General features: G+C 36.5%; 1 protein-coding gene across 2 annotated transcripts in view; it reads left to right on the top strand.

The window, feature by feature from the left end:
• STAM2 (signal transducing adaptor molecule 2) overlaps positions 1-10,441 on the top strand; it is a 48,174-nt gene extending 37,733 nt beyond the window's left edge. Inside the window, exons 9-14 of one of the 2 annotated variants that reach the window (XM_007464160.1) lie at positions 364-446; positions 581-668; positions 1,623-1,677; positions 5,488-5,641; positions 8,212-8,381; positions 10,061-10,441. In XM_007464160.1, coding sequence (XP_007464222.1) covers positions 364-446; positions 581-668; positions 1,623-1,677; positions 5,488-5,641; positions 8,212-8,381; positions 10,061-10,292 — 782 coding nt within the window. In that variant the 3' untranslated portion in view covers positions 10,293-10,441. The remainder of the gene's footprint in view (positions 1-363; positions 447-580; positions 669-1,622; positions 1,678-5,487; positions 5,642-8,211; positions 8,382-10,060) is intronic. The other variant, XM_007464161.1, reaches the window with a different exon arrangement.
• Positions 10,442-18,288: the final 7,847 nt, after the last annotated feature.

Genomic DNA, 18,288 nt, shown 5'->3' with positions numbered 1-18,288 from the left:
ATATATATATATTCACCCTAGTGATAACACTCAGTTCTCAGGAAAGTGCCTGTAATGACAGTTCCCATGAATTGCTTACTTGTTCCTCTAGAATGTAAGTTCCATCAGGGCAGGGATTCTTATCTGCTTTATTCATTGGTGTATTTCCAATGCCTAGAACAATGCCTGGCACGTGGTAAGGGCTAAATAAATGGTTGTGGCATGAATGAGTGAACATACGTAATAATTTTTATTGATTATGAAATGTGATGATTATTTAAAGGGTTTCCATTTTCTTATGGATAATCACAGGCTATTTATAAATTAATGACTAAAATACCAAAGTAAATACTAAGGAACTTAAAGTTTACTTTGTTTCCATAGCAGCTGTGGACAAATTGAATGTAATTGATGATGAAGAGGAGGAAATTAAGAAATCAGAGCCTGAGCCTGTTTATATAGATGAGGTAGGATCCTTCTTTTGTTTAATGGTTAAACTGTTGAGACTTAAAATGTATTATCCTTGAGAATGCTTGGAAAGAATAATTTTTATTATCATTGAAATTAAAACTCTTTGTAAAGTGTCCTATTACTTTTTTAGGATAAGATGGATAGAGCCCTGCACGTACTACAGAGTATAGATCCAACAGATTCAAAACCAGACTCCCAAGACCTCTTGGACTTAGAAGGTACTAAGTGAATATTAGTGATTAATGTCATTTAATGTTTTAGCTATTTATAATGTCTTAAATTTCTTCTGCCTTGGGTTGCTTCCAGAGTCTAGAAATCTCTGGTGGGAAATAGACTGGTGTAGTAAATGAGTAAACATATTACTTAGAAGATGTTGCTATAAAACTGCCGATCCTGTCCAGTGAAGAAGTCTTTGCTTTTCTGTAATACCACTAGTGAAATTTGCAGTCCAAAAAAGGACAGAATTAGAAATAACAGCATATTAATTGAGTCAAAATGTTTGAAATTCTTATTCCTCTTTTAATTCTCTTGTGTCATAAATGTCAAAATTATACATGGTCTGTGTTAACTTTGTAATGCAGTTATTTGATGCATGCTGATGTGTCTTTTTAGTCTCTAAGAAATCTGAAACAATCCATTGGGAGAAAAATCTCTGTGATAAATGGATAAGTGTTATTAAATTTTTTTATGGAAGAAAGCCTGGTTATGAATATAGAATATTGTGCTATTGTATCAATGTTTACATTTGGAGATATATAAAATGTTTTATTTTGAAATGGCTTAAAAAAATGAAAAATGTTCATATCTAATCTGTACATAATTACATATTTTATACACTGTGACTCAAATTCCTTTTACTTTAGCTAATAATAGTTTTCTAGGTATTTTTAAGATTTTTGAGGTAACTCCAAATTTCAGTCTGCAAACTTAGTACTTCCAGAGAACATGGTGGGATTTCTGTTCTGATTTTGACTTTGCCTTGGTCACAGGATATTATTGTTGGTGCTGAATAGTATTAAATTTGGTCTTTTATAGTCCCTTCTCTAGCATAAACTTAATTCTCTTTGTATTTTGCATGGTGTTGCATATTGGTGCGCTGTTGTTCAAAATTGTTGAAATTGACTTAAACTGGTTTTTAGTTTCAAGATTTTAAAATATTTTTGTATTTACAGATATCTGCCAACGGATGGGTCCAATGATAGATGAAAAACTTGAAGAGATCGATAGGTGAGATTCTTCATGCAGGAAATAACATAGTTTTCCTAAGTTTACTTGTTTTTGGCAGAACTTTAAGCTAGGGAGTTTTTGTGGAACTGTTCCAATCTTTTGAAATTGTTTCTCAGTTTCCAAAACTCTCACAAACTAATAGCAGAATGGTACTTTTGATTTTGGTGCAGTTTTTTTCATGGCAATATATTACACGCAGAATGATAGACTCCAACTCTTACAGTGCCAGTCTTCCTTTTCCTACCTGGGCTGGAGTTGAGAGATAATGAGTCGTGAAGAATAAAGCACAAAAATGGGAATAGGGATCTTAGAGAAGTAGTATTTGTAAAACTTTCAAATGATATTTCCTATGTGTTTGTGACTCTAAATCCAGTGTATATACCTTCTGTTCTCATTTTTGTTCCTTGTATTTCTGTCTCTGTTGTCCTTTTAATTTCATTATCCCATCTAGTCTTACACTTCCTTAGAAATAGTAGCACTGAAAGACAGACTGTCAGGGTTTTGAGCTTTTAACTTAGTTTTGCTCCTTCTCTTATTCCTCAGAGCTTTCTATCTGAAGTCAGAGGGGGCAGCCATAGTGAATGGCAGACAAGGGAGAAGGCTTTAGTGTTCCACCATCTTCCCTGTTTACTGAACTTGTGTACAAAACAGCACAACAAGAACAGGAACTACTTTACTTCTTATCTGCCTTTACCAGAGAAGAGTAGTAGCAGCAAGATTTTTTCTAGTCATTGAAGATTATAATCTTTGTTCCCTGAGACTTTTTTTTTGTAAATTTGTTGTATTTTCTACAGAAATGAAAAATAAATCCCTGTCGCAGTAAATGAAATGATGGTAGCAGTTTCATCACATTTTATTGGTCTTATTTTGGAGAAAGCATTGAATATCTACCTATACATCTGTTACTTTGGTTTCGTTGAAGGCATGTTAATGGTCAGTGAATAATCAAATGGGAAAGATTAAAAAGAAAGATAGTATTATCTTAGGTGTGGTTAGGGGTGCAATATTATAAACCTTTCTGGAGCCTAAACATAGTCTATATCTTTTAACCCAGCAATACTAAATACATAGGGATATATGCAAAGATTTATCTCTTAGAGTGTTCTTCACAGTGTTATTTATAACAAACTTGAAAGTAACTAAAATATCTTTTTTTTTCCCCCTTAATTTTTATTTATTTATTTTTGGCTGCATTGGGTCTTTGTTGCTGTGCGCGGGCTTTCTCTAGTTGCAGCGAGCTGGGGCTACTCTTCGTTGCAGTGCTTAGGCTTCTCATTGCAGTGGCTTCTCTTTTTGCAGAGCATGGGCTCTAGGCGCGCGGGCTTCAGTAGTTGTGGCTCACGGGCTCTAGAGCGCAGGCTCAGTAGTTGTGGCACAGGGGCTTAGTTGCTCCGTGGCATGTGGGATCTTCCAGGACCAGGGCTCGAACCTGTATCACCTGCATTGGAGGTGGATTCTTAACCACTGTGCCACCAGGGAAGCCCTAAAATGTCTTTCAATGTGAGATTGGTTTAAAAAATATTCTACATCCATACATTCTACAATAAAAAGCATTACCATTGATAAATATCTATTGACATGGAAAGATGTCATGCTATATAATGAAAAAAACCCGAAGATATGACAGTATAATTTTATTTTTGTTGATAAAAAAGAATATCTTCAGAGAAAAAGGTCTAGAACAATTAAAAATTAGAGTGATATTTTCTGATATGAGTTAATTTTTTGAGTGAAAGCTCACCTGTTAACCAGTTCTCTCTTCAATTTCAGTTCCTGAATAGGCCAGCTGGCATTTTCCATTCCATGCCCACTAACTGCAGATGCATCTCCTGTTCTGGAAAATGCTTGCTGTTCTGCAACAAATTTTTATTGACTGTTTACCTTTGTCAAACATTCAGAGATGAATAAAATATTGCTTCTTCCCTTGAGTGGATCATTGTCAGTTTGTTTTTCCTTAAAAGAAAAACAACTTTACTGTCAGAATTTAAAATTTTACATTTCATTTCTGTCTGTCATTGTACAGAATATAATTTTGTAGCATTTATCACACTAGGAAATTATATTGTGTAAACAATATAAATTGACCCCAAAAAAGTGTATATAGAGTTATTGAAGAGAGATCCATAGCTTGAACTTAGCTATATTCCAGGCTGTTCTAACGTTCTTTCCTTCTACCTTTCGAAAACCGTTTTCTACCACCTTAATCAAATTACCCTCTTCATTCTTCCCTCGTGTACCCTTCTCGTTCCTTTCACTTACCTTAATTCACACTGTCCCACTGACCTGACTTAGTCTTCCTTTTTTTGCTTGGCCTCTCCATCCTTCCTCAGGTGCCAACTTAAGTCCCAGCTTCTCCCTAAAGCCTTTTCAGTCAAATTAATCCCCTCCTCTAAACTCTTCTGTTCCCTACCTATTTCATTTAATTTTGCATTCAAATATATGCTATCTTACATCATTTGCTATTTTTCAGGTACTTAGCCTTGTCTCCCTAGTAAGTTACAGTCTTTCTGAAGGAGAGGACCACACCTTCTGCCTAATTTCTCTGTCCCAGGATAGTGTTGGGCACAGTTTAGTAAAAATTTATAGTTTCTTTGGTATTATGTCTCAAATCCTGGAAGGTGATCTCAAATGTGCTCAGTCATCCTGCCGTTCTGTGTTCTCCTGGTGTTCATCAGTATACTGGGTTATGTGGACCAATTGCCTATGGTTACTTCTTAGTCACAAATTTGTCAGCATGGACACTAATTTCTGAAGCTTCCTGTGTGATTTATAACTGGTATTTCTGAAAATAGAGTTTGACCTCCTTTATACAGTCACACATGCAAGAGAGGAAACAGCACTTTTTGTTTGTTTCAGACATAACAGTCTCTGATAGAGGAAAGGTGACAAGTCCTAACAGGACTCAATCCAGGTCATGTATTTGGGAGCCCTGTGTCTGGCTGCCTGTGATTGTCTCTTGTCTCTCGAGTCTCTCTGTGTACATATTTAAAAAGCTACATTTAATAAACAGACTTGTGGGTGCTTTAGGCCAGATAAAGTGGCCGTTCAACTTTTATGAACTTGTTAGTTGCAAAGGGAGTTCTTTATTACTCCCAGGGTAACAGGCAAAACTGTACCAAGTCAGAAGGATTTGCATTGGAGTTCCTTGGGCAGATTTGAAGATGCAAATTTGAAAATGTTCTTATTTGGACCTGGTTTCACTCACTTTTTTGGAAGAAACCAGCAAACAAGCAGTAGAGACTAGTTCATTATATTGTTTTCATTTGCATTTTCAAGGATAATTATTTATTTATTTTTTTTTTTAGTTAATCCTTTCATGAGTATGAGGAAATGAAAATGTGTGTGATTTTGTTTGTGAATGCGCTTTTATCTCAGTCATATTGTATTTCATAGCAGCCTGTGGGCCTTGCCTGAGGACTTTCTTCTACTAAGATTTTTAATTAAGGTTTGGACTCTTCCTAAATTTAGAAATTACTCTTCTTTGTAATTGAATTTCCAACAGAGACCTGTAACATAAGAAACAACATTCTCCTAGCACCAAAGTTATGAATTGATTGCATTTTATGAGGTGTGGAAAGGAGTTCCCCTAATATTATGAAGTCATATCAGCCTAGACATTACATGAATTAAATAATTCCTCCTCCCATTTTCCCTTTTTGAATATACTTTCATATATATAAAGAACCTTTTAAAATATGAGTAGAAAATGTGGTAAATTTTAAGAAATAATTTATGTTGCTAAAAATTAAAAATATGCTTAAAATGCTTAAAAACTTTGAAGAGTATTAAAGTGCTTCCCTTCTATGTTAGGAAGCATTCAGAATTGTCTGAATTGAATGTAAAAGTCTTGGAAGCTCTGGAACTATATAACAAGTTGATGAATGAAGCACCAGTATATTCAGTCTATTCAAAGATCCATCATCCAGCACACTACCCACCTTCATCAGCTGGAGTTCCAATGCAGGTGAGCATTTTTTAGAACATTTTTCAAAATTTAAGAAAAGTTTTAAATTTAAAAAAAGAAAGCTTTAAAGCATAGTATTAAAATTTCTATGGTCTATGAATAACATTATAAAATTCATCTTTGTCAAAAACTGTTGGCTAAACAATTAGTGTTCACCAGGACAATTACAAAGACACTGATATTTCACAAATACATTTTAGTTCATTTATAACATAATGAAGAGACTATTAAATATATGAGGGGAGTCTGTTCTTCATAAGCTTTTGTAAATATAAAGCATAAATCCTTTATGTAAGTGTAAATCCTTTTTGTAAGTATAAAGTATAAATCCTTTGATTTAGGACAGTGCCTGGCATGTCAGAAGTTCTACAGATGAGGTACTGATGCTGTTCCTGTTGCTCAGCAAGCAAAATTTAACATTTCTTTTAAATTTCTGTTAAGATTTCTTTGACTTAACGTGATTATTAAAAGCCTTCATTAAAGAACTCATTTTGTTCTCAGATCATGCTTTATATTTTCTTAGATGCACAACTTAAATTGTGCATGCATAACATATATGATGCAGGCAGATAATTGCAGGCTCCTTGAGCCATTCATGAACACCATCTTTTCCAGAACTTTACACCTTTTCTGTGTTTCCCAGCTGAACTGAATATTTATATTTATCAATATCCATTATTCTGAAACCTTTTTGAAATTTCAGCCAGTTAGTGGTTGAATTCAGAATGAGTTTGGATAAACAAATTTCATGTTAATTTACAAAAACTGGTATGTAAAGGAGTGTGTGAAGGAGACACCAAGGAGAAAAGATAGAATATGGATGCATAATCTAGATGACTTGACACAACATAATTGTTAAGTAAAAAAAAGAATAGTTACTATGGTAACTCACATCAGACAAGATGCGTTTATCAAATATGCCATGCCCTGAACTTTTGAAAATGATGAAAGAGTCATTTCATATGAGGATAGAAAGAATTTCTGGGTGCAAAAGACAGCTGGAGTTTATTCAATATTGCTTCTGTTTTCAAAGAGTTATCTGCTGCTGCTATGAACATGGAACAAAAAGAAATGTTTGCGCCATTGTGTTCTGGGACTGTGTGTTGTATTTACTTCTTTGTGTGTCTGTAAAGGGTTATTTATTATTCCTATGTCAGGTTTTTCTGTTTAGTTGCATACTATTTATAGTCTGTTTTGCTAAGCATAACTCATTTCTTTAAAAAGCTAGTTTTCTGTCTAGTTTGATTCTTCACATGATGGTATCTGTACTATTCGTGCATAATAGCATTTGAAATATTCAGAGTTCCTATTCTAATTTGAAAAAAAAAGTTCCTACTAAAAAAAGTTAGCGTAACACACCATTAATTGCATCTGTGAAGGCCACTCAGGAATCCTAACCTGCAGAAGAGGTCCGCTCCCACCATCTCAGCCTGTGGTCAGTGGGCTGTTGTTATGTGTCTGCTAAGGAGGTAATATAATTGTACTTATTAATGTCATAGTTGATTTGGCATTTCTAGCATTCTAAATTTTCATGTCATTGGTCTTTGCTTTAAAAATAGCTTAGTTTAAAACTTATGGTTACCAAGGGGGAAAGGGTGGGGGGGAGGGATAAACTGGGAGATAGGGATTGACATATACACACTACTATATATAAAATAGATAACTAATAAGAACCTACTGTATAGCACAGGGAACTCTACTCAATAGTCTATAATGACCTATATGGGAATAGAATCTAAAAACAGATGGATATATGTATATGTATAACTGATTCAGTTTGCTGTACAGCAGAAACTAACACAACATTGTAAAGCAACTATACTCCAATAAAAATTAATTTTAAAAATGAGCTCAGTTTAAAACTGGAGCGATTGATATTTATTAAACGTGCATTGTTTTGATGCTGTATTTGGTAAGCAGGTGGTAGATCCTGTATGTTACCCTGGAAATTAAGTAGGGCACACATAAATATTCACAGAGACTTAGACCTTTGCTATTTCTTAAGAGTACATCTCCTTTACCCATAGTTCTTCTTTCCTTTTGTCCTATCTGTCCTGCAGGCAGGATGAAGGAGGCAGTGGCAGAGAGGGCCTGCACTCTGCCTTGATACCATTTATTCTTCAACTTGCTCTTTTAAGTTTCATTCTTAAGAAGTTGAATAAGTCACCTGAGATGGGGTGAAGAAGGTCATCTCTCTGATGGTAACTTGAAGTGACACTGTGCTGCCCTTCAAGGGAGTATATAGTTTTCTGTGGCTCTTCAGCAAGACATGTTACTTAGTAATAGGCAACCTGGGTGGATTCCAACATGCTCCTTAAAAGTACACCACCTCCCTTCCTTTCAACCCCCTGCAAAATAAAAGAACAAGTAAATCATAAATTTCTATAGATTTGGCACTGTGATTTGGAAGCGCTCTGCTTTTTATACTAGGGTGGCTAGATTGGTAGAATCAGATTGCTCCCCAAAGAAGTATAACATTTTATTTCATTTAAGCCTTTTAAAGTTTTAAATGTATTGCTAGGTAGTTGTTTGGGAGATCAGTGAGTCAACTTTTTCTCTTTGGTTAATAGACATATCCAGTTCAACCACATGGTGCCAACTATATGGGTCAAAGTATTCACCAAGTCACTGTTGCCCAAAGCTACAGCCTAGGACCAGATCAAGTCGGTCCACTGAGATCGCTGCCTCCAAATGTGAATTCCTCAGTGCCAACACAGCCTGCCCCAACTCCGTATTTAAGGTAAGTGTTTGGGAGCTGTGTTAATTTTGTAATTATATGCATTAAATTTTCACAGATTTTCAGAATGAGAATAATTAGACCCTTCTCTTTATAATAATAGTGCCCTCTTTTGCTGTTGAGATGAAGTTATAGAACTTCCCATTCAAGATCCCATGAAATCGGAATGGTGCTGTCTTAGCTTTGCTAACCATACTGAGATGGTGCCTAGACCTGGCTTATAGTCTGGGTCCCCAGGACAAAATAAAGCTAACTGTCCCTTACAGGACCCAAGCCTGTACTTGGGTCCTGTAAGGGTATACTTAGCACGGTGCTCTAATCAGCCTAGTCAAGTAGTCCCAGACATATTTTAGGAGCATGTACTCCTAAAAATCAGAAAATTTTGTTACTTTGACTCTTAAAAAGAAGTGTGTTTGGGCTTCCCTGGTGGCGCAGTGCTTGAGAGTCCGCCTGCCGATGCAGGAGACGCGGGTTCGTGCCCCGTTTCGGGAAGATCCCACATGCCGCGGAGCGGCTGGGCCCGTGAGCCATGGCCACTGAGCCTGCGCGTCCGGAGCCTGAGCTCCGCAAATGGGAGAGGCCACAACAGTGAGAGGCCCGCATAACGCAAGAAAAAAAAAAAGAAGTGTGTTTGAGCTGTGGAATTTGTAGTCTAAGTTTTCATACTAACTTCTATTCTGAAAAACATGTTTAAATCTTGCCTTCTGCTGACTTTGCTTAACCACACAAAATGTTTATTCAGTACAGTCATGTGTAATGATTTGTCAGGTCTCTTCCCACTCTTAAATTCCATGTGTATAAATTTTAGACATTATCTGGAAATTAAATAAATCTGTTGGTATTGATGTTTGATTAAGTTAAAATGTAAAAATTTTCTTATCCTGGGTGACACTAGGAATTACAGAGAGAAAAACTGGACGAGTATAGACATTAATCCTCCTATATTGAAGCAGTGTATTTGGTGCATTTAAAAATTATATATCTTTTAAAAGATATGCTATAGTAATTACAGGAACAAATGAAAGTCCTGCGATTTGGTGTGACTTTTCAACTTAGTGGAGTTCTGGGGGTTTTGTTTTGTTTTCGTATAGTGTCAATAAGTAAACTATAGGTCAGGACTATTTTGAGGGTGGATTCAGGACCCTATGTGGATTACATGTTCTCCCTGCCTTTATTATTTTTATGTAGGGATTCAGGTTAAGCTATGCGGGGCAGCTTTGAAAGTGCCCTACCAAAGGAAAGTATAAAGAGTGGGTGAGGAATAGTGGTCTCCTCTGTGCTGATCGAGAGAAGAGGGAAGGGAGAAAATGGGCTGAGGGTGTACTTGAGCCGGGGTTTTGTTCTCATTGCAGCTGGCCAAGGACACCAGCATCAGAAACAATCTGCAGATCCTCAAAAGATTTCTAAATGTTTTCCGTGAGAGATTTTGGAGAAAACAGAATTAGATAGGCCGTATAATCCTATATTTTATTTCTTTTTGAGTACTTTCTTCTTCCCAAATATAAAAATTACATTAACAGTATTGGATAGCTGGAGTAGTTAAATCATAATCGGAATAGTAGAGGTATATAAACTTAAAGAGACGGAAAAGACATTTTTATTTTCTCATGATGATTGATCTCTGACCGTAACTTAGATAATGTAAAGTAAATATGGTTTTCTTTTAAAAATTTTTTTTGTAGTGCTGGACAAGACACTGTTTCCAATCCTACTTACATGAATCAGAACTCTCACCTTCAATCAGCTACTGGTGCAGCTGCTTACACGCAGCAAATGGGGATGTCTGTGGATCTGTCATCTCACCAGAGCACTACTTCCAGTTTGCCGCGGTCGGCAGGCTTTGCGGTGGCAGCTCCAGCTCATTCAGTTGCACAGCAGCAAACAGATTACCCTCAGCAGCAGCCTCTTCTTTAAAAACAAACCAAGCATTTTCTTGAAAGCCTTCCTAAGTGTACTACTTGACCCTTGTGATTGTAATCTGAAAATATTAAAAGAAGGAAAAAATTTTTTCTCAGCTCAAAAGGCCCATGAATAAATAAAGCTCAGAAACATATTTTACTCTAATAGGCCATAAAAGGTTTTTTCAGTCCCAACTTGTCTGAGGTCAAATTTTTGATGAGAGGCAGCTTCAGGTTCCTTCCAGTTAGTTTTTTCTTACTTTCAAATCTCTCTACACAAATCTGGACAACCAGTAAGTAGCCTTATGACACTAAACAACATGACATAGGAGCGTATAAAGAAACCACCATTTACCCCTAAAATATGGTAATTGGGAGAGCACTGAAACCTTTTAAGTATTTTTTGTCTGCATATTTTTTTTTCAGAGTTTCCCACCCATCATTATTTTAAAAGGCAAACATGTTTTTGTGTACGCTTCCCTACATATTTCCTTTGGCTTCTTAAATTGTAGTTGTGTTTGCAGTACTGTCAGTTTTGCTCTCAGTGGTGTGTTGAGTAATAATTAGCATATAATTGTCTACAGAAGCAAGAGCACTTTGGGAGGAGCAAAAATGTTTTCTGTTATTATCAGTGAAGACCATGTAAATGCAGTTGTGTGATAAAGCATTTAGCCAGTCCCCCAGTCATGCCAACAATTGGGCTGAGGAATACCCCACAAAACATTTCCATTCCCTGGAAAAAAAACATTTATTTTCCTACAAAGGTCCTTGGCATTAGAATTGCCACTAATGACCTTTTCAAGTGATTTTGGCCATTCTCTAATGAAGGTATGGTCAGTTTTTTTTGTTTGTTTTGTTTTGTTTTCCTGTAGTGTGGTGTGCAGAGATGCTGCATTTCCTTTTTACAGAGTATATGTGAATTAAAGCTATGAGACATTCCTAATAATTTGATGTGATATATATACCAAGTGTGGATGATGTGTGTTTTTATTGATGTGTTGTTCTTTTAAAGAGATGATTTGAGTACCACTGGTATGCCAGACTGTTGAAAATTTTGGCCATTCCTTTCAAAAGTAATCCTGAGTCTGTGGAATAATAACAGGCAATGGCTTTCTAGGGAAGCCATCAAGACAGTTTTCCTGAAGCCTATGTTTTAAGTGAGTTTATAGTGCTAATGGATTCCACATACTTTAGGAGTTAGGCAGTAAACCAATAAGGATTGTTTTCTTTCCTAAAAATTTGCACACTACTGCATCATCTCCCAACTTTTTAGGTAACACAACATGCAAATACATATGCTTACAGATACATGGTATTTAGACTGGGGAAAAACAATGGACATAAGTTTTGTTTTTAAAAAGTTAACTTGTGGGAATTCTCTGGTGGTCCAGTGGTTAGGACTCGGCTCTTTCACTGCTGGGGCCCGGGTTCGATCCCTGGTTCGGGGAACTAACATCCCGCAAGCCGCCAAAAAAAAAAAAGTTAACTTGCATGGAAGCAAGATTTCTATATTGTTTTTTAAAGAAAACCCTTAATCTTTCTACCAAGAATCCATTTGAAGACAGTACTCTGGAAATTTTTGTCATTTATGTAGTTACAGAAATTTGATTATAAGTATGTTCCTTTTTCAAAGAAACTGTATATTAGAACAAAATAGTCTTATGTATACTACTTGGTCTACATGTAAAGGGAAAAACAAGCAGTATTTGAAAGCCCAATTTCTGTCATTGTCTTATTTCAGGTACGAGTAACTGGAAAGAAACTTAACCTTTCATGTCTCTGTTCTGTTTTTTATCCAGTATTTTCCTTCTATGTGGATTCAATTATATACTTATAAAAAATTCTAAAATGGCACCTTACTTTTTTGGAAATGAATCTTCTATTCTTTAAAGAAAACAAAACATAAAAAAGTTTACAAAGCTGCTCTTAATAATAATTAATGTTTGCATATATATGGAAAATCTTATTTTTCCCCCAAACAATATTTAATAAAGTTATTTTAATGTTTGTGTAAATAATTCATGTATAATTGTGATCTGAGTTGTAAAAGCTTAATTTTGTGTAAGTCTTTGAAGTAGAATAAATACTGCACACCCACTAAATCGGGATCTGCCATTTAAGTTCACCTAATGTAGTTTTGTAATGACATAACATGCAACATGTATATAGTGTATATTGGCATTTAGCAGTGAAATTTTATACATCCAGAAGTTTCTTCTCCCTTTTAAATTAAAAATTATTTTTGCCATACTGTAATGAATTTTGTGTTGCAGGTTGTTGATAGGATAAAAACGTCATTGAATCTGTGTACTGAGATGATATTTTTGGTGTTAATAAGAAATACAGGGTTATTTTTCTTTCTTTTTCATGATCTTATGGATTGTATTTAAGACCTGTTTATAATTAAATGTTTTCTGCCAAAGGAATTGTGTAACATCAGATTTCTACATTAGGTTCATAGGTTTATATAAAAATAAAAATAACTTCTGCCTTTTCATATTGTATCTTGGTATATTAGAAAGAATTCCTGAAAATTTACAATAAAATTAATTTTCACTAATGTAGGAAAAATTTCCCCTGGATGTTAAACTGTATAAAGTAGGATATGTTCTTATAGTTTGGAAAATGTATGGTCTATCAGTATTGTCTTGTAATTTGGTAATAAAATTACCTGAACATTAAATAATTATAATATTTATCAACCTGGAGTTGATACTTGACTACGTAACAAATTTCACTGTAAATTTTTGAAGATAGTTTCATTGTCCAAATTTTTAAAAAATTGATTATTAGACGTTAAAAAAAATTATGGCTTAAAGATTTAAAAAGCAAGTTTTTCTTAGTAAAAATTGTAAGTGTCAAGGCCCCTGACTTCTAAGAGAGGATTTATTGAATTGTCATTATGATGAGAAAGCTGAAGTTATTTTTGTAAATAATAAATTGTAAATAATATAGCACCAGTCTGTCATGCTTTGTTTCTGTCAAAAGGCATTTTTCTTATTTACTTACATCAGTTTTAGTAAGTAAAGCGAGGACTCAATTCTAGGGATTTGATTTTTTTGTTGTTTTTGATTTATTTTTGTTTGAAGGTTAAAGTTTTTTTTTTTAAGTTTATTTATTTATTTTTGGCTGCATTGGGCCTTCATCACTGTGCTCGGGCTTTCTCTAGTTGTGGTGAGTGGGGGCTGCTCTTTGTTGCAGTGCGCGGGCTTCTCATTGCAGTGGCTTCTCTTGTTGTGGAGCACAGGTTCTAGGTGCGCTGGCTTCAGTAGATTTGGCGCACGGGCTTAGTTGCTCCGCGGCATGTGGAATCTTCCCAGACCAGGGCTGGAACCCGTGTCCCCTGCATTGGCAGGCGGATTCTTAACTACTGCACCACCAGGGAAGCCCCAAGATTTATTTTTTAATAAAGCTTTCTGCAGAAGAATTATTCTAATTTTACCAAGCCAAATTTGAGTTTGCATTTTTAAAAAACATTACTGTGTCAAAAAAAGAAATTAGGTTGCTTACGTAGAGTAGTGGGATGAATACTGTCCTCCCAAAATTCATGTTCACCCAGAATGTCAGAATGTGACCTTATTTGGAAAAAGTCTGCAGATGGAATTAGGTAAGGATCTTGAGATGAGATCATCCTGGATTTAGGGTGAGCTCTAAATCCAATGACAGGTGTCCTTATAAGAAGAGAAGACACAGAGACAGCGAGCAAGTCATGTGAAGATGGAGGCATAGATGGGAATTATTCTGCCACAAGTCAAGACCTGCCTGAGGCCCACCAGAGCTGAAGGAGGCAAGGAAGGATTCTTCCCTAGAGACTTCAGAGGGAACATGGCCCTGCTGACACCTTGATTTCAAATGTCTAGCCTCTAAAACTCAGAAGAAATTAATGTTTTAAGGCACTATGTTTGAGGTACTTTGTTATGGCCACACTAGGAAACTAATGAACTTGGATAAAAATGTACAGCAAAATCTGAATACCAAGCATTCCAAACTTTTACAAGATTGGTTAAAATTGTCACAAGAGTTCTGAGACAAATGTTTGTAGCCCAATAGCAATCTTTTATTATCTTTTCCAAACTATAATGAAATTGCATGGATAAATGAAACTAAGACCCCTGATAATCCCATAATCCCATTTTTAGTGATTTTTTTATAAAAACATCTACATTTCAATTATTGCTTTCTTTATGCCAGAGGTGTTAACAAGATTGTAGCTTATGCATTTACTATTCACTCTTCTCTATCTTGAGTAGTGGGTATTGAACGAAAGGAGAAATATTCAAAGGCAAGCAGAGGAACAGAAGAAGAAACCAGAAAACTGGATTGGATATTCCCCACAAAGCCTACTGAAGAATGGAGTTGTGTTCTTATTTTATACCAGTTAATATACTAATGAGGAAAAGAAAGACTTTCCAATATCTTTATAGCAAGACAGCAACCTCTACTAATTACATGTGGTCTAGGGAGCCTGCTACCTTTAAAAAAAAATTGAGGTGAAATCATATAAAATTAGCCGTTCTGAAATGAACAATGGCATTTATTATATTTATAGTGTGCAGCCACTACCTCCCAAAATCAGACCTTTTGTGTCTCGTTGTTTTCACTTAGTATAAAGTTTTTGAGGTGTATCTCTACATATATGTATACACCATAATATATGAGGTTCATATACCACAGTTTATTCATTCATCTGTTGATGGATACTTGGGATGTTTCCACCTTTTTGCTGTTGTGAATAGTACTGCCATGGACATGCATGTACCTGTTATTTGAGTACTAATTTTCAATTCTTCTGGATCTATACATAAGAGTGGAACTATTGGGTTATGTGGTAATTCTATATTTAATTTTTTGAGGATCTGCCAAACCTCCACCAACAGTGCATGAGGGTTCCAATTTCTCTACATCCTCACTGACGTTTATTTCCTAGTTTTAAAAATTATAGCTCTCCTGGTGGATGAGAAGTGGTACCTCGTTGTGGTTTTTGTGTTTCCCTAATGATTAATGATGTTGAGCATCTTTTCTTGTGCTTGGCCATTTGTATATCTTCTTTGGAAAAATATCTGAGTGAGCCCTATGCCCACTTTTTAATTGGATTGTTTGTCTTTTGTTATTGAGTTGTAAGAGTTCTTTATATATTATGGATACTAGACTCTTACTATATACATGACTTAGATCTAGTTTCTTCCATTCTGTGGGTTGTCTTTTCACTTTTTTTTTTTTTTTTTTTTGCGGTACGCGGGCCTCTCACTGTTGTGGCCTCTCCCGTTGCAGAGCATAGGCTCCAGATGCGCAGGCTCAGCGGCCATGGCTCACGGGCCCAGCTGCTCCGCGGCATGTGGGATCTTCCCAGACCAGGGCACGAACCCGCGTCCCCTGCATCGGCAGGCGGACTCGCAACCACTGCACCACCAGGGAAGCCCTTTTCACTTTCTTGATGATGTTCTTTGATGCACAAAAGTTTTTAATGTTGATGGAGTCCATTTTGTCTGTTATTTTTTTGTTGCTTGTGCTTTTGGTGTCATATCTAAGTTCATTACTAAATCCAAGCTCATGAAGATTTTCTCCTGTTTTCTTCTAAGCGTTTTATGGTTTTAGCTCTTATAATTAGGTCATTGATCCATTTTGATTGTTTTCGTACATGATGTGAGGTAGGACTCCCAACTTCATTCTTTTGCATATGGGTATCCAGTTGTCCCCATTTGTTGAAGAGACTGTTCTTTCACCAGCTACTTTTTGACACTGCTGTAATGTACTCTAATGGTAGTCAGTTCTAGAACCTAAGTCCTCTAACTGCAATGCATCAACCACATAGCTGTATAGTTTGCAGTTCTAAGAGGTGACAGCCTTGTCCTCATCTGATTACTTCTGTCACATACCTAAAGGGGAATCAGTGCTATCTTGTCAGGATACAGCTCCCCACGGTGAACAGGTAGCCCGTGAACAGATATGTTGGGTGTCAGTGTAGAGGTGGTTTTTAGCTGTCGCATCATTTTTTTTCCTCCAATTAACTTCAAACAAGTGTTGTGAAAAGTACATTGTGTAAACTTTATAAATGGGACATAGAACCCCAGACAAAAATAATCTTTATCATATTTCTTTCCTGGGAAACCCTCCCCCAGGGATTTTTGCCTACATGTCTTTGGTCAGGACTGTGTCAAAAGGCTACCCTTAACAGCAAGTGAGTCTGGGAAAGTGAGTATTTTGCTTTCCAGCCTCTATATAGAGAATGCAGGAAAGAAGATGATTAGGAATGAATGTAGAGTGAGCCATTCTATAGTATCTGCCACAGAGACAGACCTGTCCAGGTGTGTTTACAAGCTGGTGTGACTGTTTGTGTGCCTGGTAAATGAATTCAGACTCAGATTGCTCTGTTACTGTCCCATGGTCAAATAAGCTCTTGTTCAGATTCTCTAATACAAGCACACCATAGTTTTTAGTCAATAAAGGCTAGAATTAATATATTTACATCTGACTTGATTATTAAAACTGGGACATTTTTTTTTAACCTCAGGAGAGACAGAGAAGTCCCTGGAAGTGGAGATGGGGATTAAAGATTTAAGCTGCTCCTGTCACTTCTATTTTAAAACAGATTTTAAAAATTACAGGTTTATTAGCATTCATTAATTAATTCATATAATAACATAGCTACTATATGCTGGGGATGCTAAGAACTGAATTTCCAAGGCTGATTTGTTTCTGGTTTCACCATGCACTAACTGGTCGTATAACATCAGATGTTGCACTGTGACTTGATTGTAAACCGTTTTCATATACAGTGTCATTGAATTCTCAACACTTGTTACAGAGGTCGGCAAAGAGGTTAAATAATCTTCACAAGGTCACACAGCTAATTAAGTGGCAAAGTTAGGACTATGAACCGGTCTATCCGATGCTCACGTATGTGCCTTTTCCCTTTTCCCTTTTCCTTTACACTAGTGTGACTATTGCCTAGAAATGATTTGTATATTAAGATTATCAGGTAACAGCTTCCTTTCTCACAAATCACTGAGATTGATGGGGTCCCAAAGGGCTCACATGGATATAAAATGCCTTCAGATGTGAGAACACTCATCTAAAGAAGAGCATACAAGTGGCTGGATCTATTTACTGTGTAACTTGTAGTACACTTAGCTCTGTCACACAGGTGGGCTGATGAGACCAGAGTTTGATGCAAACAGACTGGCTCTTTCTGAGACTCTGACAGGGTTCTGTGTTTGCTGCAAGAGTGAAATTCAAGGGATTGCTCTGAGGAAGACAGCAAGTGACAACTAGTTGAGTGATTTGAACTAGGAGAGTAGTTCCGAGTTGAAGCCTGGGGACCCGGCGTCAACATACATAGGCTGGTTTCTCCAAGAACCAAAGTTGCTGAGAAAAATCATTCAACCTGAGCTTGGGGTTCCGTTACATTCTCGGTAAGGGCTAAACTCTTAAGAATCGCATATTAGGTAGCGTCTTCATGATCTCACCCATGTCAGTCCTTCTAAGCTCCTCCACTTTCTCACATACATGCTAGATTCCAACCCCCAAGCCCCAAATTCCTCAGGTGCTAATTTTGCTTTTTTGTGCCTGCGTTTGGCCCTATTGTTTTCTCTGCCTAAAATGCTTTTGATCACCTAATAAATTGTGTTTTTAAGTGTCAGCCCAAATTTCACTGATTCTGGCTTCCAGACCTTGCTGCCCTTCTGTGGGTAGCATCTTGTAACTCTCTTAGCCTAGTTGCCATGTTGCATTGGAAGGATCTGTCTGTGTGTCATATGGATGTCTCTGTGTGAGATACTATAGTTTTACTCACCACGCATTTCCAACCATCTTATTAATATTCCTCCATATGGAAATCAGTAAATAAGATAATAGGGCTTGCGTTCCCGGACTCCTTTGCAGCCATGGGTGACCCAATGACACAGTTTCAGTCGATGAGATATAGGTCAGAGTTCCTGGGGAGGGCTTTCAAGGATGAGAGAAACACCTTTGAAAGTAAAGGCTTTTGGCTCTTTCTCTTTCTGGCTTACACG

The sequence above is a fragment of the Lipotes vexillifer genome, unplaced genomic scaffold (assembly GCF_000442215.2).
Source record: "Lipotes vexillifer unplaced genomic scaffold, Lipotes_vexillifer_v1.1 scaffold967, whole genome shotgun sequence".
Taxonomy (NCBI): Eukaryota; Metazoa; Chordata; class Mammalia; order Artiodactyla; family Lipotidae; genus Lipotes; species Lipotes vexillifer.
The sequence above is the reverse complement of the archived record's forward strand: the minus strand, read 5'-3'. Positions and strand labels throughout refer to the sequence as shown.